This window comes from Dreissena polymorpha, chromosome 1 (assembly GCF_020536995.1).
Source record: "Dreissena polymorpha isolate Duluth1 chromosome 1, UMN_Dpol_1.0, whole genome shotgun sequence".
NCBI classification, from domain to species: Eukaryota; Metazoa; Mollusca; class Bivalvia; order Myida; family Dreissenidae; genus Dreissena; species Dreissena polymorpha.
The window spans coordinates 38,672,162-38,697,917 of record NC_068355.1 but is presented as its reverse complement, the minus strand read 5'-3'; the positions used below and the strand labels follow the sequence as shown (position 1 = coordinate 38,697,917).

The following is a 25,756-nucleotide window of genomic DNA, read 5'->3' as shown; positions in this document are numbered from 1 at the left end:
TCCGACTTAATGTCTGCTTAGGTTGGTATCTGGCGATTATTTGTAAATCTGTCAGACATCAATACTTGCTACATGTGAATTTTTCACATTTCTAGTAAGACATTGCCTGACCTCAAAATGTTTGTCAGACCTTATACTTTTTTGACAGATTTGTCTGAATGTCTGACAGGTTTTGCAGTGTCGGATCAATAAGTGCCATTCATTTTAAAAACCATTAGAAACGTGTGCAGTGAACATATAAACATACACACAGACAGACTTATTAGCTGAATGCCAATACCCCCTGTGCAACTTTGGAACTAAACAACCATAAGTGTGGATAACTATACAGGACGGTGCAACTTCTGTATGCAATGTGGTTCAGTACATACCGCCATCTGACTTTCAAGATCTACGAGTGTGCTGGAAATGTGTTTAACCCTTTACCACTTAGATACGTATTTTGATAATTAAAGACCTATCTTACTAGATTAAAGTGTTAAAGGCTTCAATTCCAACCCTTAGATACTGATGGGCAGCAAACAGCATAAAACCTGAACAGACTGCGAGTTACTTGCAGACTGTTCTGGTTTTATGCTGGTTGCAAAAACCAATTTCACTTTCACATTCTTATGGGGGAAAAGGTTAAATAAACACAATTTTGTTTCACCTATTCTTTATTAGCAAAACAAAAACATTATTGGTCAGTTAACAATATCAAATGTTTGTCTTTAAACTCAACAGTTTTATTTCAAATCCTGAAACCGTTATTTACTAAATGGTTTCACATAACAGATGAACAAATATTATTCCCTAGGCTAACATACGAGCCTAAAAATTCCATTTTTGAATGGTTAATAGTTTCTTTTTTCCTTTCACTTACCGTTGTCTTTTCTTTAAAAAATTGTACAAGAATTAAACTGTCTTAAGCGCATAAAAATGACAACAATAACAAACTAGATGTAAGACCTGGAGTTGCATCATGATCTCTTAATCCAAGAATAAAATGTTGATCAATGCATATGTACAGATGTTCAACCGTATGTGGATCAATGTTACAATTAATCATAAATCAGTCACGGTAGATCAGTCCTTCATCTCTCCTTCCTCGTCCTCTTCCTCCACTCCACGAACGTATAGAACGTTATTGCACCTGCAACGATTGAATGTCATTAATTCAAAGCAATAACAAGAGCACCGCATAACGGGGGCTTTGGTAGCAGTTTTGAATAAATGAAAGCTTGACTGATTTTTTTATTTTATTTAGAGGTCACAGTGACCTTGACCTTTGACCTAGTGACCCAAATATGGGTGTGCATGTAGAACTCATCAAGGTGCAGCTACATATGAAGTTTCAAAGTTGTAGGTTGAAGCACTTCGATTTTAGAGCCCATGTTAAAAACCTTAACAAAATGTTAAGGTTTTAGCACCAAGCTGACGGCGAGCTGGCTATGACAAAACCTCGGGTTTTCTCCGAAAACAGGCGAGATAATTAAATGGTGTGATTTCAAAAGTTGCATTTATTGTGTTCTCTTATCACATTTTATAGGCTGTTTTAGTAATGTAGTATTATAATTTCACAATATCATCCAAATATATTAGTAATATTTTTTACAGAAGAAATATATACAAAACATATCGTTAAACATATTAATTCAAGAAAAATATATTTAAGAAGCTATTAAAACTGCAAGCGTTCTCTGCTTTTTAATTTAATGTCCGCTCTTTATCCTTACCTTATCAAGACCTCTCCCAAATTGCCCGTCAGAGTCCCGTCAATCAATTCTTCTGTGTTTGCAAGCTGAAAAAGATTTGACAATTATCAAGGGTGTGAATTAAGAACCACCACAGGGAGGAAAATGCCCTACCCCCCTTACAGGGTTCAAGTAAACTCTTTGTTTTTACATAGATCAAGCAAAGTTTATAACTATTTGTAAAATAAGTTCAACATTGAAAGGGAGGAAATCAGCTGAAAAGAGGAAAAATCACATCCCTGATTATAAATGCTGCTTGCCCAATACAATAATATAATCTGTAGAATTTTATAAGAACTGACCATTATTTAGAAACCTATTTATTTTAGCTCAATTGCATAGAAAGCCTAAGACTTGAAACGTTCTCGAGTCTGTTTCCTGAGCCTAGAACCAGTACTTGGTGACTATATATGGAGAAGATCTAAAGAACGCTCCCATAGTGGGGATCGAACCTGTGACCTCCCGACATCTAGGCGGACACCATACTCTTTACACCACGGGGACCACAATGATTTCTGCTGAACATTAGATTTAAATAATCTAACAACACCTCATAATCTATCAGAAAGCAAAGTGTTTTTTCTAAACAATTCCAGAATTGGACATTTGCCCTCTGAATTGGAAAAATCACATCATTTTTACAAAATTTTGATGTTTTACTTTTCTAAAACAAGAGGGCCTGAAAGGCCAAAAGTCGCTCACCTGAGATAAAAAGAAATGACCTGTTCTTTGCAGCCCAAGATATCAATGAAACAAATGTTCTAACCAAGTTTAATGAAGATTGAACAACAAATGGCCCTCTGGCGGCCATGTTTTTTTTAACAGAGCTGAACCATTTTTGAACTCTTCCAAGATATGTCCAAATTTCATGAAGATAATGTCTTCTAGACTGTTCACTTGTTTTCACTATATATATATAAAGAAAACTGCCCCATTGCCTGGTGCCCATGTTTTTCCACTTATCACGACCATTTTCAAACTCGCCGGAGACATCCACATAACTAATGTTTTGACAAAATTTTATGATGATTAAGTAAAAAATGTGACTTCTAGAGTGTTCACAAGCTTTTTTACTAAATAAATATAAGGAAACAGACCCCCCCCCCCCTGGCGGCCATGTTTTTTTATAGATCCAAACCATTTTCGAACTCAAATGTTGTATCCAGGTGTGGTAGTGCGGTCTCGTTTACACGCACGTGAACTAGTCACGGGATGGTTACAAGTTATGTAACTTTGTGAGCACTTATGTAATGCGGAAATATTTATTCCACAATCGCTTATTTCCGGTCAGGATGACACTGCTGACTGGTTGTAATTCAATTAAGTAAAGGTATTGCAGTTTACTTGAATCATTTTATAAACATATTATTCAACAGTAGACTGTTTTACACTAAACAATTTAGAAATATGAAAATGTATCAATTTTATTTTTCATTTCATTAATATTGTGTATCATTCATTACCATTTTATTTTCAATTTTCTGACATCATTTATATACATTAAGCCTGAAAATGATTAATCTTGATAAATGAACTCCACAAATAAGAAAGGTAAATCTTGATTTTGAAGATTATTCTGAATTTGTTTTTTATCTCCAGAAACTCATAATTGAAATTATTTCCTTATTGTTTTCATAGACTATCAACTTGATATTTGCTAACATATCTTTAATATGATTATATAGAGTGAATCATTATGGAATCTTGTTTTGATATGAATTTCCCATTTAAATTACATATTTTTTTGTTAATTGTTAAAAACATGCATTAAATACTCCCACTGTGAAAGAAAATATATCAAACAGTTCAACCAGCTTTGATTACTGACCACTGATATTAACATCTGGCATACAGCACAGTGAGAGGGTCAGTAAGCAGAGTGGTAAATAGTTACACACTGCCATGATCAATATCTGGGGTCTAACAAATTCTAGAGCAGAACTAAAAATAGATTGGGAAATATGACTCAGCAGGTTAAACAATGGAGATAGATACTGCAAAATTGTGTAGGTATATGTTGTCTTCATTTCAGCTTCCTCTTTGTTGATAGGCTTACCATAAGTAATAATGACTAAAACAGTTGTTAATTATGAAAATTCTCTTAGTTGATAGGCTTACCATAAGTAATAATGACTAAAACAGTTGTTAATTATGAAAATTATCGAACTCATCCAAGATATCTTTGGACAAATCTTCAGACCAAGTTTGATGATGATCAGAAAATAAATGTGACCTCTAGAGTGTTAACAAGGTCATACATTTCAATATAATTAAAAATAAAACTTAAGAAGAACATGTGTCGAAAAATGCGAAATAAGCGAGATATTTAATTCTGAAATTGAAAATGTCTGTACAGTCGAATTCGCCAGAATATATATCATGCATGTACGATGTGAATCTTAATTTAGTTTAATGGTTGTTTTTAAATTCCTGCAGCGATGTCCATTCACACAAACACTAACTCCGATCCTAATAAAAAGACAAATTCTTCGGTTATTGTAGGAAAATATGTACGAAATCAGGGCCCTCAATCTATCAAATCTGCCGCCGAATTTCGGCTGCAGTCCCCCACCTGAAAAGTATATTTTTTCCCCCCAAAACAGATTTTTTTCCCCTCAGAAAATGTAAAAAAAAATCACAAAAAACTTTTTTCTGTTATAAAATCCGCGTCCAAATTTAATGTCCAAAATTTACGCAACTGCTTAAAGCGTCTGAATCGTTCAGAACTGTTATTTGTGTTAATGTTTTGTTTCATTTACATTTATTCTAGTCAATAAATGCTTTATTCAAAATGCAGTCTTTAGTTTTCAAAGAATATTTATTTGTACAGTAATTTACAGATAAAGACAATCTTGATCAAACATCTTGTTAAGAACTATATCTAAAAGTTAGTACTATGTCGTTATGCATTTCACACTGCTGATACCTGAAAATAATGACATTCTCATTGAGTTAAATATTCAATTAAGTGTTGTGGTAAGAAAAAAAGCCTACCTCTTGACCCACATTTAAATTAGATTACTGTTATGTAGATTGAGTAAAAGTCCACCTTTCTGTTTATAGACAGTCACATATATAGAAATATATATTTATAACAGTAAAACACAGTTGTTGTTTTTTTTATAAAAATTTCCCCATTTCCAAAAAAATTCCCCCTCCTACGGGCTGCGGACCCCTTCCCCCAAAGTAGTGTGAGGGCGCTGGAAATATCTTCGTCACCATCGGCTTGGGGCGCTAATTTGTCTTTGCTGCATTTTATGAATTTCGTCTTCAATATCTTGCATATTTTGAGTTATTGTAACATGTATTTACCAATATATTACAATTTAACACATATAAAAATCGTACAGTCTCGCTTTAATTGCTTTACAAAAGAATGCCATATTGTACAGAATCATCAAACAATAAAAAACATATTCAAAAGTTTGCTATCTTCCAGAATGTAAAACTATCATTTATAATTAATTCCACTTTATCTTCTTGTGCTTAAAACAAATATTTTAAAAAGGGAGACAACTCTGTCAATTCAACATAGTTTTTCATTTGCAGTTACTTCCCTTGACATGATAAACTATATACAGAGCTCCTGATAAGGTTTTGTGAAATTCTTAACGCTACTACCAGATTTTCAAAAAGAATTCTTAACTCTGAAGTTTTATTCTTAACGTTACTACTAAGTTTTGGAAAATAATTCTATACTTTTCTAAATGACCTAAAAATAAATAATAATGGTTATTTTCATGCAAAAAATCAAAATAAACATAACTACATGTAGCAACTTTTTTTATACGAGTTCAACAGTGTCTATTCAGTATTATACAATTTTATTTTTCAAATACCTTCATATGCCCAAACTGTGCTTATATTGCATGCCTTCGATGAAATTTTACGTATTTCACAATAACAACACGTCTCCCCTTCAATCTTTTCAACGATTAGCCATGGGAATTTGACAAATAGACTGTACACGCCGTTTTTATTGGAAAAAATGCGCTTTGTTAAACTAACCCGATAACCATTCTATATAAGCACCGAAAAGATCTTTAATACGCATAAGACCTCAATAAATCGATGTAAAAATAATATTCGTAACTTGATTTTGTAACTCTTAATGGTACAACAAGATTTTAAAATAAATACGTAACGGACTTGAAAATAATTCGTTATTACGAAAATACGACCCTTATCTGGAGCTCTGTATATAGTGTTCAAAAGCTTTTATTACTATATACAGTCAATCTTGTGGATGCGACCACTTGTATTAAGCGACCTTTGTCTTATGCGACCATTTTGAAATGCCACGGAGCTTTTTCGCTATATAATGATATTGTATTCAGCGACTTTTGTCTTACGCGACCAGCGACCGCTGATTTCTATGTATTTTGATGTCCAAATATTGAATTAAGCGACCACTAGGATGTAAAAGTGGTTAATGTATTGATCGTTCAGGGACAAATCCGTGTTAATTGTTTATCTAAGCCGATAAGATGTACTGTTACACCGCTGCTTTGTTTTCACACCAACCATTATGATTATGCTTTGTCTCGTTGACCGGTTCTGACCGGTATTGTTGTAGACTGCATATCAATTTATTGAGTTCAATAATAGAGGAACGTTTTACGCACAGTCTACAGCTTAAATAGTTTACTATGTGGAACGTTAAGAGACAACGCCGATTTTTCTCGAGTATAGATAACAGATGCAGAAATCCGTACATTACCAATTTGTAATTATGCTAATTAGTAGATATTTGTTAGCCAATCACATTGTTATTTACTTAATAAATTTTCCAATCAAGTCTGTTTGTTTGTTTTAAATTGACGTGTTTTAATTTTTTCAGCTCATTATGTATCATAATCGAGTCAGATTTCCTTAAGCGTACATGCAGAAATTAAAATGTCAAAACGAAAAGTGTTAACGTTGAACGAGAAAATTCGGGTTTTGGAATTGTCAAAGAATAAAAGTGCACGTAAAATTGCAGATGAGTTTGGAGTCGGTAAAACTCAAATTCAGAACATTCTTAAACGTAAAGCCGAGGTGCTTGAAGACGTGGAAAATTATGTGTCAGGTGAAAAAAACGCGAAAAATATTTCCTTGTCTATGTTGTTTTTGCAAATAAATATGTACACACAATTCATTTATAATATATGATAATTTATAATAAGTGAAAAAATAAAACACATTATAAGTAAAATATGGTTTATGTATAGTGTTTTTTTATTCATTTTATTATAAAAGTTAAAATCATTGTTGACAAAAGGGATTATCCTTCATATAGATTAAAATTGAGGGTAAGCATTCTTCCAGAATGGCCTTTTTTATTTAAAGACCATTTTATTAAGAGACCACTTTTCATAACTCCCTTGAGTGGTCTCTTAATACAAGATTGACTGTAAATATAAATATAAAAGCGGCCATGCTTTTTTACCGATCCGAACCATTTTCGAACTCAACTGTCATTTCCAAATAAGACAAATCTTCTGACCAAATTTCATCAAGATGGGACAATAAATGTGGCCTCTAGAGAGTTAACAAGGTTTTACTATAGCCATATAAGGAAAAAGGCCATGCCCCCTGGCGGCCATGTTTTTCAACCAACCGGCATCATTTTCGAACTCGTCAAAGATATTATTGGGATGAATCTTCTGAGCGAGTTTCATTAAGATTGGACAATAAATGTGGCCTCTAGAGTGTTAACAAGATTTTACTATAGCCATATAAGGAAAAATGCCCCGCCCCTTGGCAGCCATGTTTTTAAAGCAAAGGTTACCATTTCTGAACTCATCCAAGATATAATTGGGACAAAGCTTCTGAACAAGTTTCATGAAGATTCAAAATAAATGTGGCCTAAGAGTGTTAACAAGGTTTTACTATAGCCATATAAGGAAACATGCCCCGCCCCCTGGCGGCCATGTTTTTCAACCAACCGACATCATTTTCGAACTCGTCCAAGATATCATTGGGATGAATCTTCTGACCAAGTTTCATGAGGATCGGACAATAAATGTGGCCTCTAGAGTGTTAACAAGATTTTGCTATAGCCATATATAGCCATTTAAGGAAAAATGCCCCGCCCCTTGGCAGCCATGTTTTTCAAGCAAACGTAACCATTTTCGAACTCATCCAAGATATCATTGAAACCAATCTTCTGAGCAAATTTTATGAAGATTGGACAATAAATGTGGCCTCTAGAGAGTGAACAAGGCAAATGTTGACGTCGCATGACGGACAACGCATAACGGACAAAAGGCGATCACAAAAGCTCACCATGAGCATGTTGTGCTCAGGTGAGCTAAAAAATACTATAAAATTTTCATTCAATGTAATTTAAATATTATATTAACCAACATTCAATTCAAACTATTTAATACCGTTGTTAAGAAATTCATACAATAATCGTGTTCCAGGGTATTCGATACAAACAAAGTAAAAACTATCAAGGGCGGCTGTCATACATAAACGATGCCATAAAATATCACCACATAGTATTTGTTTATCTGATTGCAAGCATTTTTTAAGGTTTATTTTCAAAATGGACATTAGAAACAATTTCTGCTAAAGTATATTTTGTATAACAAAATCTTGTTCAGCTGCTTTGAAGTGAAATACCTGTAGATTCATGTATCCGTCGACAGAGACCAGGTAGCCTTTGTACTCCATGCCCCACTTGAGTTTCACCAGCACTGGTTTTCCTGTAAGCCCATTCAGGAATGGCTTCGGGTTCATAGGAAGTGCCTGAAATAGAAGAAATAATATTTCATGACGACTATTCATTTATGTTTGTTTATTCATACATTTGCAATTGCAACAAGATGCGTTTGTGAAACACAATGTCCCCCTATATGACGTTTGACCTTGAAGGATGACCTTGACCTTGTGAAGGATAACCTTGACCTTTCACCACTCAAAATGTGCAGCTCCATGAGATACACATGCATGCCAAATATCAAGTTGCTATCTTCAATATTGCAAAAGTATTCATAAAATAAGCGATTTGGGCCACATATATTTGACCTCTGACCTTGAAGGATGACCTTGACATTTCACCACTCAAAATGTGCAGCTCCATGAGATGCACATGCATGCCAAATATCAAGTTGCTATCTTTAATATTGCAAAAGTATTTATAAAAAAAGCGATTTGGGCCACATATATTTGACCTCTGACCTTGAAGGATGACCTTGACCTTTCACCACTCAAAATGTGCATCTCCATGAGATACACATGCATGCCAAATATCAAGTTGCTATCTTCAATATTGCAAAAGTATTCATAAAATGAGCGATTTTGGCCACATATATTTGACCTCTGACCTTGAACGATGACCTTGACCTTTTACCACTCAAAATGTGCAGCTTCATGAGATACACATGCATGCCAAATATGAAGTTGCTATCTTCAATATAACAAAAGTTATTGCAAAATGTTAAAGTTGGCGCAAACAGACCAACATACCAACAGACAGGGCAAAAACAATATGTCCCCCACTACTATAGTGGGGGACATAAAAATCCATCTAAATATTATTGAATATGCTTTTTAGCTTAAATGTTGAGTGTCAGTGTCCCCCCCCCCCCCCTCGAGTCTTCAGATTTGGGAATTATGGCTCTTTTAATAGCTGGGTACATAATTGCACAAAGCCATCTACATATTCTTTTAAGTTTAACTGGTTCTTCTTGAATGCTATGAGCTTTAATGAGTACTACATACATATAATTCATAGTCAGGGAATTGAATAGACCCAGAAAACTGCGTTTTGACGCAAGCACATTGAAAATTACTCGCTTTTCACCCTATTATTTTTTCTGCCGTGCTTCATTTTGAGGCACCAAAAATTTGACCCGCATGTCATTTTAATTGTCGAGTTACTTGGTAATATATCCTGTTATGCTTTTTATTAACATTAATGCCTCAGTTTTGGAAACTCAGTCTATAGTATATGCAAAGCCTGTGCTCTCATAGGACAATAATGATTTTCAAATACATCAACGCTTTGGCTTTAGGCGAGCTTTAATTGGGATAAGAGATACATGTCAATGAAAGAGGATCGTAAATTGTTGGCGAAGCGATATTGCTTTGATCTTAATGATATTACTCAACTTAAGAGTCTAAAAAATGGAAAGATGACAGAATGTACGTCTTATTATTTGGACTAGATCGGTAAAGTGCCTTTTAACTTTTTAAATAAGAAAATAATTGCTGGAACAGTCCTTTCACAGGCCATTGAATGGTCCCTCGCCGAGGGGCTTGAATTTGAAATTTCGCTTCAAATATTATGATTATAGTGTTTTTTTCAATAATTGCAACTAGCCATTCTTAAGATTAAAGCGCTATTGACTTCGCCAAATATTTTGAGAGCCAATTACTGATCTTCTGTCAACAACATGTCTCCTTTACCCAACAAAGCGTCGTTCTATTGGAAAATCGATATTGGCCAATGAGAGCGCATGCTTTGCATGAGCGACAGCACTCATAGGCGTTCAATACCTGCAGTAAAATGATGCAGGTGAGTGACATAACGGCCATAAGCGTGTGGTTTTGTGACGGTTTGTTGGCTTTGTGACCTATGGTGTACAACTTAACGATGAAATCTTGGCAAGTTACTTACATGTAGAAGACTAATGATAACCACTGGTTTAATCCTCGTGAAAATTGTGCATTTCGTGCATTATTTGGACAAAACATGTATTCTATTATTCATAAAGCGTTGTTTAATTCGTACACACTACTATAAATGTTTTTTTAATTCTAAATGAGCATAATCAAACTTGCAATCCAAAACATGCTTCAAAACTCTAATGAGTTGGAGCAACATTAAGAAATTCTATCATCAAATAATAGTGCTTCATGTTCCTTTGTCTCAATAAAAAGCTCGCAAAAAAAAGCTAACATGTTTAATAAAATGTTTCGACATGCGATATATATTTTGGCAATGCAATTACCTCCCTTGTATACTTATCCTGTCCATGTTCTGCCTCTGTTTGTTTAGTTTCGAATTTATTTCATTCTATAAATTCAACCAGGGCCCTCAATCTATCAAATCTGTCGCCGAATTTCGGCGGTAGTCCCCCACCTGAAAAGTATATTTTTTCCCCAAAAAACTAATTTTTTTCCCCTTCAGAAAATGAGAAAAAAAATCGCTGATTTATAGTTGAAAATTGACTCCAATATATCACTGTCCGTTATATTGCTTTGTCCAATATATCACAAATCAGCTATGGTTATGGCTCCCAAGAATGTGACGAGCATAATCCCCAAATTACATGTTTTAATCTGAGAATTTGCGGAGATAAAATCAGGTACAAGCTTGTATTTTACCCTTTTTTCACCCACGTTAATTTTCTGTTTAATCCGACATTCACAATCCAGTTTTGACCAGATTGTTTGGTTTTATTGTACATCACTGTAACACCTTTGTATTGCGATAAACAATAACTCCTCTTGCCAAACATCAGCACCCGATTGTATAAACAGTTAAACCGGCGGTTAACCACATACCGGCGGTTAAAAGTCGGTAACATGTTGGTTACTGGTCGGTAAGCGTTTGTATAAAATTTGGTTAGTTATACCGATCGGTTAAAACCCAGTTAAAACATACCCTGCTTCCCTAGGTGGGTAAGTACAAGTAACCGAGAGTTAACTTACACAAAATGGCCGCGGCGCGCGACATTATAAAAGCTAACCATCGACGACCTTCACAATTTCGACGAGTAAACAACAAATTGCAGCGACTGACACTTTATTTGACTTAATATACAGGGCAATACGATTTCCGACTTCGGACGACGAATTTAAGGACACACAGAACGTGTTTCTTATATTCTGTTATGGGTATGCCGTGTGTGATCCGATGCATCAATGTCGCCCACGAGAACAGGGAACAACAAAAGTACAAACAAAAAACAAAACACGTTCGAACTAGTATCTTACCTTTAATAATCCTTTAAAGTCCATAAATAATCCATTTAATTCAATAATTGACGAGTTTGCATCAAGGGTCTTTGATAATTTTTTTAGCATAGTTAAATAAAGACCCTTATGCCATCATATCATTATATTCAAATGAGAACTCAATAAACTTTCTTCTAAGTCACACGCTACGTCATGTACTCTATGAGCATTACTGCTGTTAAAATGAACCGGAGCAGTTTATCAAATGTGTCGTGTTCTGAGAAAAATGGGCATAATGCATGTGCTTAAAGTGTCGTCCCATATTAGCCTGTGCAGTTCGCACAGGCTAATCAGGGACGACACTTTCCGCTTTTATGACATTTTTTGTTACAATGAAGTCCCTTCTTAGCAAAAATCAATTTTTGGCGGAAAGTGTCGTCCCTGATTAGCCTGTGCGAACTTAACAAGCTAATATGGGACGACACTTTACGCACATGCATTATGCCCAGTTTTCTCAGAACACGACACAAATAATAGCCGTTGGTGAACTCGGTTGCATTTGCAGATTTCTGCATACAAAGATATATTTAAACTTGAACAATGTTTTATTTGTCTATGGTAAATTCCCTTATTGTACAAGAAAGTAAGTAAGTTTATTGTAAACATAAGCCAAATTAGAAGAATAGTTTAGCATGTTACGACGACCATGTATTATTTTTATGTTACATCTAGAACAACTAGAAGAATAGACGTCTTTGTAAGCACTCTCTTGCAGTTTGGAAGCACCAGGGATTCCGCTAAATGATGCAAATCCCGACATCAATTTGTCCCTGGTCATTTTGATGAACTCATAGTTAAAATTTACACTTTATTTTATTGTGAATTCATTTGTAAATGAATTTGATAAAAAAAAATACACGTCGCTGTTTATAAGCGTGATACTTCGCGCGAAAATTACGTCATTAGAAAATGCATTGTGGGAATGTTTTGGTTAAAGTTACCGGTGGTTAAATTCCACTATGCGCGGTTAGGTTACTTTGCGGTATATCGTGTTTATACAATCGAGTTACCTTGAAGGTTACTATACCTGAATAACCGCAAACTTACCAAGGTTTGAATGTTACAGAGCGGTAACTTTAACCAGCGTTTATACAATCGGGTGCAGGTCATTTTGGGTGTTAACATTCTCTCTTGAAATTGCTTTGAACTGCCGAAACGCACCAGTGCACACATGAAGGTGTATACAATTTTAACTGTAAATGTCACAGGTCAATACTGACCTATCTCAACAATCTTTGCGTTAAATTGACAGTCTAAGACTTATTGGATTTTGAAAAAATCCTGTCAAATTTGTCAATCAAAATTGATTTGACTCATCACATGATTTTGATTATGTTAAATCAGTAACTGTATGCTAAATGCAACTTCTTAAGCAAGCTGTCAAGTTGAATTGAGACATTTGATGAAACAAACTGTTTCCTGGGTAGGACCAGTACTTAGTGTCTATACGACGTACCATGACGTCGAAAAGTCTACAAGACTTACTAGGTAGAACGAGAAATGTACTTCGAGGTACAATTTTCACTGACCCTTGAGTGTTAGCCAATCAGAAGACACCTTACATCTGTTGCTTTTAGAGATATTTGACATTGAACATTATTATTATTTATACTAAATTATGCGACCAGCGATCACTTACTCATAAATATTGTGCGTATTTATTAAACATTATTATTATTATAATTTATACCAAATTATGCGACTATCAACCGCTAACTCATAGATATTGTGCGTATTTATTGACCTGGCGTGGCAGACTTAACCTCTGACTTATGTAAGTTATGGTTATCACAAAATACGACCAACGGGGAGATTATTATACATTATTTATCCCGTTAATGTTTGGTAACTGTTTGGTTACCGTTGGGAATTTCCTACACAGTAATGCGCTTGACAGTCGTGATACTCCGCCCCGCATGATCAATAAATACTCACAATATGCAGGGTTCGACAGCAAGACCGTCGGACCAGCTCCTCTTAAAATGTACTAGCCCGAACCTGATGTCTACTAGATCATAAATGACATAGTAAATAAACACCATTGTGTCATGTAACTGTTTAATCAGGATTTATCAGTAAATAATCAGTGAACAGATTTTTTTGATGCATAGAGTAAAACAATAAAATAAAACTTTTTTTTTTGCTTTTCTTCGTCAAAGTCAAGCCATGGGAACTGACTCGATTTTCCATCTAGGATACAATTGACGTTTTTTGTGTTTCTTCACATTAAAGTTTCGTGTCAGTTTAAGCGTCGGATTCTTTTTTACAGGGCTTACTCTGCCATTCGCCAAATTAGCCAATGGCTACAAATTGACCGTTTTGGCTAAAGAAAATTCTATTTGGCTACAACTTTTTTATCATTAAAACTTATAAAATAGCCAAAAATAGAAGAATTTTGACATAGCAAGGCGAATTTGGCTAACGAAATTGTTGAGCCAGGGGAAGCCCTGTTTTATTAACTGATTTGTCGGACGAAAATCCAAACTTGAACAAAGCCATTCTTTAAATTACATTCTCTTGTCTGCTACAAAAAAATGTTTCCATTGATGATACCGATTTTCAATAGAAGTCATAAAATCATGCTCTTCAGTTTTACAACACTGCAAAAAATCATTAATATGCATGACAACTTGACCAATGGAAACAGGCAATTTCTGAAGGAAGCTCTTCTTTGCGTCTAAAAATAGCGATGAATCATGTGAATGCTCTGTGTTTATTTAAATACACTAGTTTTGTTTTAATGTAAATAACGGATACGAGAGTAATTTTACACCAGGGATTTCAATAGATTTTACAAACCAGGAGTCAATGACCCCTGGATTGAAATTTTGAGGAGTCAAATTGAAAAATGCTGGGGTCAATTTTGAAGCGCGTTAATTGTGTTTTTGTCTGTATTATTCATTTTTTTCAGATAAAAAGATGCTCTAAGAGTAACACAATATCTTAAAAAGTTATAATGCTTTAATTATTAAATAACAATACCAGGATACATAACACAACATATTTTAATGAATTGGTACACAAAGATAATGACAAAATATAAATAATTTGTGCAAACAATATCGACTAAGTTTTTCAAAAACAAAACCTGTTCCTTTCACAAGTTTTATTATTTCTATCACTATACTATGTTTATTTGTAAAAACAATAAATGCTCATTAAAATCTACTTCATCATAACACATTTAAGTCTTTTAACACATTTAAGTAATTTAAGATATGTACCGGTAGCACCTTTTCATCACATATTTATCATCATTACATGTTTATTATCATCATCCCTATGATAGCTTTTGTAACAAAACACAATCTAACTGCATGGAACATGTAGAATATCTATTACTGTTTATCCGAATACTATACATGTCCGAAATATGCACACTTAAGAATTTAATTACCTGCAGTAGTTTAACTTTAATAATCCAAATTTTCCTTGTTGTTATCTGGTTTAACATACCTAATCAAATGTTTGTTAAATCCAGTTAATGCTTTCTCCATTATTGAATAACCATTACTTGTAATTTGAATCTGTTGTTGTTGAATTGCCAGCTTGAATTGAACGCGGGTTGACTGTTAATTTACAATACGTCCGGCATTTACAATGTCGAAGGTCATGACATAGCAATTTAATTCTACTCGGATAAATTACAGGGTTTTTTTCCTTCTCTGGGACCCGCCGAAAATCGGCCCTTTCCCCTCGGATTTTTTTCCCCTCAGCTGGTAAAATTTCCCCTAGATTTCATTTTCCCCTAAAAAAAAAAAAAAAAAATTAAATTTTTTTTTTTTTCCTTTAAATATATAAGTTATCCTGATCCACTGTAGAAACTAGAAAAATCTTGCATAATTAAATTATCTGTTGCCTTGAATTTGTTTTAAAAACAGTAAAATATGTTAAATTGATTATTTTAGACTTTGCTTATTTTCCCCAAGATCCAGCTTTTCGCACAATTTTTTCCCCCAAAATTCGACGTTTCGCGCGATTTTTTTCCCCTAAAAAAAGGCCAGGCCCTTTCCCCAAAATCAGATAAAAACCCCTGAATTATATCTAATCAAGGAAATGTGTATTCTCAATGTTAATGTGAAGTATTATGACTTGTTAGTATAATAAATGAACTGTGATTCCAGTTTATATAGGATGGGTGTTACTAGTAATTATCGGTGGATTAACAAACTGACAAAACTCGCTGGACTTAATAATGGATCTAGGTAATTAATGGACCTTTGATCAATTTTGTTTTTTCTTTAATTATTTTTGCCTACTTTCTTTAACCGTGCCATCTGCAAAAACCCTGCAAATATCGGATTATCAATCGAAAATCACGTAATCACTGCTGCTAATTACCCAGTTAGTGCGCACGCACTATTTAGACGGTGACATTTGTATTGGAAGAGATGAGATTTAGATAAACAAAGCCTGGGGACTATTCCTTCGATTATAGACCGAGTTTCAAATACTGAAACATAAATGTCAATTAGGAGCACAATGGGATTTATTACCATGGAACTCGAGATGTTAACTGACTGACGCACAGGTCAAATTTTCTATGCGTCAAAATGATGCACGGCAGAAAAAAGGGTTGCGTCTAAAGCGAGTCGTTTTTAATTTGCTTGCGTCAAAACGCAGGATTCTGCGTCTTTTGAAATCCCTGTTACACATTAAAAATAAAGGTTTTCACAGCAATTAGTAACAGTTATATGAATCAGTATAGATTTTTTTATGTATGACCAGTCGGACAAGCTAGCCCGCAGTTTTACTAGCCCGACCATGATCTTACTAGACAATGCCTGTCGGACGTGCCTTAGTGTCGAACCCTGCAATATGCTGAATAATTTTTATTTTAAAAAGGTAACAGTTTAATCTTCTTAAAATGTGTATATAATCTATTTCAAGGCATTAAATACTTGAAACTTCTATGTGTTTTTTTCCATTCTGATATTTTTATTCATTTTGTCCTCAATTAAAAGAGATTTAATACATTTATTATGAATAAATCTGAAGGAAAAGCGACTCAAGAGACAAATGTTTTGATTGGCTGTTCAGAAAATGTGTACATCGAAGTACAAACATGTATGTAGAAGTAAAAATTGTACTTTGACGTACAAATATAAACTTCGAAGTGTATTTTATATTTGTATGTCGACATACAATTATTGTACTTCGACATACATTTCTCTTTTTACCTTGTAGGTCTTCTTGACTTTCAACCCAAATGGTACGCCATAGTATGTTTTTAGGGTTATCTTAAGAATGCTCCCAGTTAAGGGATCAATACAGAGACCTCCCAGTCCCAGTGACTAAGCCAGTTAGCAGACACCACATCACTATACCCATACATGCCAGACGTCCCGATCTCGGCGAACAGTCCCGCTTTTGGGCCCTTTGTCCCGGCGTCCCGATATGAGACGATTTGTCCAGACATTCATAAAAAATGATTTAAGGTCTATAGGTTCCCAATAAAATTCGCTATTCAAGCTCTGTTTTGCTAACACTTACCACCGCTAATCCCTTTATTGCCCCAAATTAACAATCCGATTCTACTTCTTGTGTGTACCAGTGATGTTTATGACACCTTATCAGCGATTTATCGGCCAATTATTGATTTTATCAGGCATTTACACCATGGTGGTCATCAAGATAGTGGTTGCTTATTGCTATCGATAGTTGTATTATAATGAAATAAATGTTGAAAATGTGTTTGTTTTTGTCTTTGTTCGAAACGGTTTACAAAACAATTGTTTTGTAAAATTAATTCTATGTCATTAATGAGTCTTTTACATTCAATGTTTAGCGGGATAATCCGAATGTGCAATATACCAAAATCGCAACAAACAGTCCAATAAGTGATACCCATCCTGTATAGTGTAATTGTGTGTAATTGTAATAAAAACAACGAGGTGCTACATGTATGCATGACAGTTTAACCCTACTCCAATTAAGCTAAAAACAGCGAGGTGCTTTGCATGACAGTTTGACCCTACTCCAATTAAGGAGACAGTCTACAGTTTTTAGCTATCTGCGCATTGGCCCCGGTCAATTTCCTGAATTTCAGGTGTATGGCCTAAAACAAATTGTTTTTTTACCTAGGAGCTGAAATGTAAGTATAAATGGTCAATATTCTAATAATTTCACATGTTTTTAGTAATTCGAAACTAAGTGACCTGAATTTTAGTCAACAACAACAACATGCTGAGTGAGAAGTAAACACATGTACTTTCTGCTTGAAACTGCCGGCATTTGACAGATTTCAACGGTGGGTTTAAATAAGTAAGCAGTGCAAAAAAGTTCAATGGTAATGACCCATTTTGTTTTGGTAAGGTTGAAAGCATTTGCTTTGATAGTGCAAAGCATGTTATCGACTGTGTGCGTATTCTTACCCGGAAAGTTAAATGTGATTGCGGGGTTTATCTAAAAATGGGTTTTTTATGGGTAATTTCCGAGACCCCCAAAAAGGTCTATTTTACCCCAGATATAAATTTAAAGAGCATTTTCTGCATTGTTTTTTGCTTTATTTTCTAGCTGTTGATGGGCTGCAATGAATATGGTCTAAATATAATTTCAGGTTGTGACTGAAGGCCTTGTTTTGAGGGTGTTTTGAAGACCAGTGCTTGTCGGCCTGGGGATTTTCCAGAAAAACTGTAGACTGCCCCCTAAGCCGCGACAATTGACAAGTAAGTTTACTGTAACCCGTACTTTCAGTGTACTGGATAGCCTCCCCTGTGTCAGGGCTCGCGCGGTCGTTCTCCACTTGAGCCATTTGCGAAAATATTGAGAATTTGGCTCAAGAAAAATCCGATTTGCGAAAATGCTAAAATCTCGTAAAATTTCATTGAAAACAGCCGCCATTTTAACCCGAGACTGGTTTTCTATATTTTTCTCTTTGTTTCAATGAAAGTATTCGCAATTTGAACAGTGAACGAAAACCGGTCTGCACCTGTATCGAGACATCGCTTGACCTTATTGTTATTGAAGTGCACATGGTAGCTGGCCAATCAAAACTGAGCTCGCTTATACATGAAATGACGTTGTTGAATGAAACGTAAAAATGGGTGGAGCTTTGAATACACAGTTAATATTGTCGTCTGCAAACAAAATAGCGGCCGGTCGCAAATGTCGTATTATAAGATTAACAAGAGCACCGCCTTGCGGGTGCAGACCGCTCATCTATTTTCTTTTTAAAGGTGAAGGGACTCTCATTTTCAATCACAAAGGAGGGAGGAGTGGAGTGAAGAGGGGTGCATAGTGTGGGGTTGTGGACATTTATTACATTATCTTCCAAAAAAGCGAAAAAAAAAAAAAAAAAAAAAAAATCGGGGGGGAGAGGGGGGGGGGGGGTTTGGGTGCGATGGTTGGACGGTATTTCAAACATAACCGTTTTAAAAAAAAAAATGGGGGGGGGGGGGTGGTATAGTGTGAGGGTGTGGTGGTAATTTGTGAGATGATCTTAAAAAAAAAAAAAAAAAATAAATAAAAAAAAACATTGGGGGGGGGGGGGGGGGGGGGGGGGGGGGGGGGGGGGGTGGGGGGGGTGGGGGTATAGTGTGAGGGTGTGGTGGTCATTTGTGAGATGATCTTAAAAATAAAAAAAAAAATAGGGGGGGGGGAGGGGGGGGAGGGGGGGGTGAGGGCACGGGGGATGGTTTGGGTGGAGTCTATTGTGGTATGTCAGGTAAGAGTAGTTTCATCAAAGTATCAATCAAATCTAATCATGAATAAAGAAGTTATGGCAATTTTAGCAAAATTTAATAATTTGACCTTGAGAGTCAAGGTCATTCAAAGGTCAAAGTAAAATTCAAGTTGCCAGGTACACAGGGGTGTCAATTGTCCCAAATTTGAAATCCGGAAAATTAAGCCGAGAGTCTGAGGCCGTAGGATAAAGGATAGAGAGGGCCCAACCCCCCCCCCAAGCCCTAGCTTATTGTTCCTTTTTTTTATAGTTTTTCTAGGTGCAATTTCTGGTGAGTACAATGCGAAATATTATAAACCAAACCATCCGTAACACCGCATGTGTATTTGTCATTCTAAACAAATGATATTAAGAACTTCAAAATTAAATTAAAATCAACAAACCATACCGTATCCGAAAACGACTGTCCGAAAACATGTCCCGATACATCATTTGCAAATGAAATAAAATATGCATATCGTTTGACTGCAGAAAATGTAAACCAGTAACCAGTAACCTAGCAAATACGCAGTTAATATATAATTTGATTAACATATTGTTTTAAAATATGATATTGCAGTGCTTTACTTTGTCAGTTACTGCTCATGTCAGTGCCAGCCGCTTACCAATCAGAAATCAATAAATAAAATCGGTACCAAGCGCAAATGTCCGGAATGCCGACGATGCTATAACAATATTCGTTCTGAAATGATCTCGAACTAAAAGAATTTTGTCCCTACCCCACCCCCCTTAAACAAACTCATCGGATTTATATCCACCTCAAAATCAACCCTGGACGGCTCAAATCCGGATTTCCGGAATAATCCGGAAAATTGACACCCCTGGGTACAGTAACCTCATGATAGCATGTAAGTATTTGAAGTTTGAAAGCAATAGCCTTGATACTTAAGAAGTAAAGTGGATCGAAACACAAAATTTAACCATATATTAAAAGTTACTAAGTCAAAAAAGGGCCATAATTCCGTAACAATGACAACCAGAGTTATGCAACTTGTCCTTTTACTGTACCCTTATGATAGTTTGTGAGTGTTCCAAGTATGAAAGCAATATCTATGATACTTTAGGGGTAAAGTGGACCAAAACATAAATCTTAACCAAATTTTCAATTTTCTAAGTATAAAGGGCCCATAATTCCGTCCAAATGCCAGTCAGAGTTACATAACTTTGCCTGCACGGTCCCCTTATGATAGTTCATAAATCTTGCAAGTATGAAAGCAATAGCTTTGATACTGTAGGAATAAAGTGGACCTAAACACAAAACTTAATCAAATTTTCAATTTTCTAAGTATAAAAAGGGCATTCTGTCAAAATGCCAGTCAGAGTTACATTACTTTGCCTGCACAGTCCCCTTATGATAGTTAGTAAGTGTTGCAAGTATGAAAGCAATAGCTTTGATGCTTAAGGAATAAAATGAACCTAAACACAAAACTTAACCAAAATCGTCAATTTTCTAAGTATAAAAAGGGCACATAATTCTGTCAAAATGCATGCCAGAGTTATCTAACTTTGCCTGCCCAGTCCCCTTATGATAGTAAGTAAGTGTACCAAGTTTGAATGCAATAGCATTGATACTTACTGAGAAAAGTGGAACTAAACGCAAAACTTAACCAAAATTTTCAATTTTTTAAGTATAAAAAGGGCACATAATTCTGTCAAAATGCACGCCAGAGTTATCTAACTTTGCCTGCCCAGTCCCCTCATGATAGTAAGTAAGTGTACCAAGTTTGAATGCAATAGCATTGATACTTTCTGAGAAAAGTGGACCTAAACGCAAAACTTAACCGGACGCCGACGCCAACGCCGACGCCAAGGTGATGACAATAGCTCATAATTTTTTTTCAAAAAATAGATGAGCTAAAAATGGACCTAAACACAAAACTTAACCAAAATTGTCAATTTTCTAAGTATAAAAAGGGCACATAATTCTGTCAAAATGCATGCCAGAGTTATCTAACTTTGCCTGCCCAGTCCCCTCATGATAGTAAGTAAGTGTACCAAGTTTGAATGCAATAGCATTGATACTTACTGAGAAAAGTGGAACTAAACGCAAAACTTAACAAAAATTTTCAATTTTTTAAGTATAAAAAGGGCACATAATTCTGTCAAAATGCACGCCAGAGTTATCTAACTTTGCCTGCCCAGTCCCCTCATGATAGTAAGTAAGTGTACCAAGTTTGAATGCAATAGCATTGATACTTTCTGAGAAAAGTGGACCTAAACGCAAAACTTAACCGGACGCCGACGCCAACGCCGACGCCAAGGTGATGACAATAGCTCATAATTTTTTTTCAAAAAATAGATGAGCTAAAAATGAAAATAAGCGTGACAATAAATTAATTATTTTCAAGCTGACTATCGATCTAAATTAAAGAGTGATAATTAAATAATTAGTTCTATGTCGTTGATGTTACAACTTTCTGCCGATTTTTGAACGCACTACAGACAATCTAGGATCCAAAAAATTTCCGGGGGGGGGGGGGGGGGGGGGGGGGGGACCCTGGACCCCCTAGATCTGGGTGGCTCAAACATTTTTTGGGCCAGCGCTAGCCCTGCCTGTGTTAATGTTTGCCATTGAAAGTAATATAATGAGTATTGTTGTCGTAATGTTCCATATTTTGTACTCTGAAAAGATGAATATTATCTTCGTTGTTTGCTATTGTCTATTTAATAAAACTGTTATTGTTATGTTTTAGATTTCATGCTTCATATCAGATGTTTTATGTCTTGAATAAAAGTATCAAGAGTTTTTGTTAGTACTATACTGACTACAGTAAAGGTGGAATGCATACATGCCAGAATTGTTCACGTCCAAATCGGGACTTTCCTTAAAAATTGTCGGGACATTTGACCAAAAAGCGGGACACCTAAAACAATCAATCATTTCACCTTTTCTTTAGTCAGTAATCAGTATATTACTTACAAAAACTCTTAATTTCTGCCCACTATTTATGATAAATGTGTGTTCAGAATTTCGTGAACGCATACGTTCTCCATTTTCCAGAAGTAAACACACTCCATGAACTGAAATGTGGGGTGTCCCCGTTTGCCTCGATTTGACATCCAATTGGTGCAGGGATATCCCCTTGAACCTATGTAAATCGTGTGACACGATGTGAGCGCATCGAGCACTATTCTTATTCAACCAAACATAAATTAACTCTAAATTTAGATTGATGCAATCAGGGACTACCCTAGGCCTTAAAAATAGGGAGAAGTGACTTCTCCTTTTTTCCGAAACAGGGAGAAGTTTGGGAAATCAGGTTTTTTTTTCCACTTTTTGGGAAGATAGCCCATGGCTTTGGAATTGGGAATTTTTATCGGCATTTTCATGAAATTGGGAAAATAATTTCATTAGCCTTTTTTTCCACATGAATAGTCCACTGATTAGGGAAATACTAAATTTGATATAACTCTTTATAATCATTTAAATAAAAAGAACAAAATCATATTATACTTTGTTAGATGTAATTGAATTGATATTGAGATAAAATATGCATAAGCCTTCTTTCTAAAAAAAAAAAAATTTTTTTTTTTTTTTTTTTGTGGGAAATTGGGAATTTTTTGCCACATTTTGGGAAAAAAGTATACTTTTTGGGATTGGGAACATAGCCGAATTTCGGCTATAAAATCGGGCCAAAAAAAAACCTGGAAATCATGGAGACGTTTGTGCGAACAATATCAAAAACAAAACATGTTCATTTCACAACTTTTATTATTTCTATCATTATACTATGCGTATTTGTAAAAAACAATAAATTCTCATTGAAATCTACTATCTATTTAAGTAATTTAAGATCAATGCCGGTAGCCCCTTTTCATCACATTTATCGTCATTATATTACCATCATTCCTATGACTGCTTTTGTAACAAAACACAATCGCAATGCATAGAACATCTAGTATATCTATTACTGTTTATCCGAATACTATACACGTCCGAAATATGTACACTTAACAATGCCTTACCTGTTTAACTTTAATAATCCATTTTTTCTTGTTGCTATCTGGTTTAACAAACCTTATCAAATGTTTGTTAAAACCAGTTAATGCTTCATCCATTACTTAATCACCATTACTTGTAATTTGAATTGCCAGCTATGAATTGAACGCGGGTTGAATGTTACAATAAGTCCGCCATTTGCAATGTCGAAGGTCATAACGTAGCAATTTAATTCATACTCGGAAAATTTACATCTAATGGAGGAATTATTTTTCTCAATGTTTATGTGTAGTATTAAGACTTGTTAATATAAAAAATGAATGTGATTGCAGTTTATATCAGACGGGTGTTTAATACTCGTAATTATCGGTGGATTAACAAACTGACAAAACTCGCTGGACTTAATCGTGGATCTACGTAATTAATAGACCTTTGATCAATTTTGTTTTTCTTTAATTATTTTTACCGACTTTCTTTAACCATGCCGTCTGCGAAAAAACTGCAATTATCGGATGGTCAAACAATTATCACGTTATTATCAGACAACTTGCGGCACGCGCGAAGAGGCACGAGTGTGTTGTTATAGGAACCAATATTAAGGGACTGCTTTGTCACGGTCAATTAACGATCCGTGTGGGGGTAAATTGTGTAACCGTTAGATAAACAACAAACAATAAACTTGCTAATCGACTGCGGGCGGTAGCACGCATTGGCAATATTATTATTAATCGGGCGGCTTGATTTTCGCTTTTCCGGTCTTGTTTACCAAAAAAATCGGGCGACTTGATCTTCGCTTTTCTGGGCTCGTAGGGCGATATCACGGGCGTTAGAGCGAAATTATCGCCCGTAGGGTAGTCCCTGGCAATATGTACAAACTATTTTCTGAAAATCCGTCGAAAACGAAAGGTAATTTGTGAGAAAGTTTCAAACATCAATGTGTATAGGACAGCATTCAATTTGTTTGATGAACAAAATCGGTGTTTTGACAGGTTTTATAACTTTGGGTTGTACAATACACAGGATAATATTATTGTTGTACTTGATTGGGCCATGAAATACAAACGCAGGCGGCGTTTATTTCTGTACATCTTTGGATAGCAATTAGCGACTCCTATCATAAAAACACCATGGTGTGAATGCTGATTAAATCAATAAGTTACCAATAAATCGCTGATAAGGTGTCAAAAACAACACTGGTGCACTCGAGTAGTAGAAGTGGGTTGTAATTTGGGGGCAATAAAGGGATTAGCGATGGTAAGTTTTAGCCAGAAAGAGCTTGAAAAGCGAATTTTATTGGGAACTTATAGACCTTACATTGTTTTTAACGAACGTCGGGACAAATTGTCTCATATCGGGACGCTGGGACAAAGGGCCCAAAAGCGGGACTGTCCTTCCGAGATCGGGACATCTGGCATGTATGGTGGAATGATAGATCGTTTAAGGTGTCCTGCTTTTTGGTCAAATGTCCCGACAATTTTTTATGGAATGTCCCGCTTTGACCCTTAAAAATTCTGGCATGTATGACTATACCACAGCCACCGAAACAGCTTTAAATTCCTGTGGCTAGAAAACAAAAAAATTATAAGATGCTAGATCTTTAACAAAGAACATGTGACTCGTTTTAAAAATACATGGTTATCAAAAAAACTTAAAAAGCTTTTGCCCATAAATAATGTAGCACCTATAATCATATTATATCTATTTACCCATTAATGAATGTGCAAGAAAATGTGTCATTTATTTCCATCGTTGTTTTTAAAAATAAAACACAATATAACTCACAATCGCAGGGAAAAAACGTTTTGATTTGAAACGTCGCGAAATTACGTTACATAGTCGAGTCGGTCAAGAAACGATAAAAAATGATCGCTGCAATACAAACTATATAATAAACAAAATCCCAATTTCAAAAGTTGTACAAGAATTTTCACAAACAATCATTTACTTACTGTCATCTTGCAGTGTTAATTTTGTATTTCTTGATAAAAACTATCAGCGTGAGATCTTGTGCGCATGCGTAATTAGGCGGCTTCTGTGTTTACCCCTATTGAAAATTATACGGAAAGAAAAAAAACGAAAGGCAAATTGGTCAGGGTAAAGTAAAATGAGTTTATAGAACTTGTATTATTAAAATGCCGTATTGTATGGTATATGTGTTACCTCTATGGCGTGACAAACGTTGCAAAGTTCAATGTTTCCATATTTATGTGGTGTATATATGCGTGTTCTCTATTTCCATGTTTGTGTGGTATAATTTGTATATATTTTTTTTTTTTTGAATCAGAGTTTATTTACAGGTCCTACCGGCCTCTTCACGAGGTCTTTGAGGTTCGACCTGAATTTGTATATATATACATGTATCTATCTATATATACTGTCTAACTCCCCTTGCGGGTATAATTGACAGGTGCGCAGTCAGTGCAAGATAAAAGTGTTAAAAGTGAATAA

General features: G+C 35.2%; 1 protein-coding gene across 1 annotated transcript; it reads right to left on the bottom strand.

Moving 5' to 3' along the window:
• Window positions 1-638: 638 nt before the first annotated feature.
• On the bottom strand, window positions 639-25,363 carry LOC127865053 (small nuclear ribonucleoprotein F). Its single transcript, XM_052404938.1, has 4 exons — window positions 25,258-25,363; window positions 8,343-8,468; window positions 1,716-1,780; window positions 639-1,132 (listed from the first exon to the last, which is right to left on the bottom strand). The coding sequence occupies exons 1-4, from the start codon at window positions 25,261-25,263 to the stop codon at window positions 1,066-1,068; spliced, it is 264 nt and encodes an 87-aa protein (XP_052260898.1). The 5' UTR covers window positions 25,264-25,363; the 3' UTR covers window positions 639-1,065.
• Window positions 25,364-25,756: the final 393 nt, after the last annotated feature.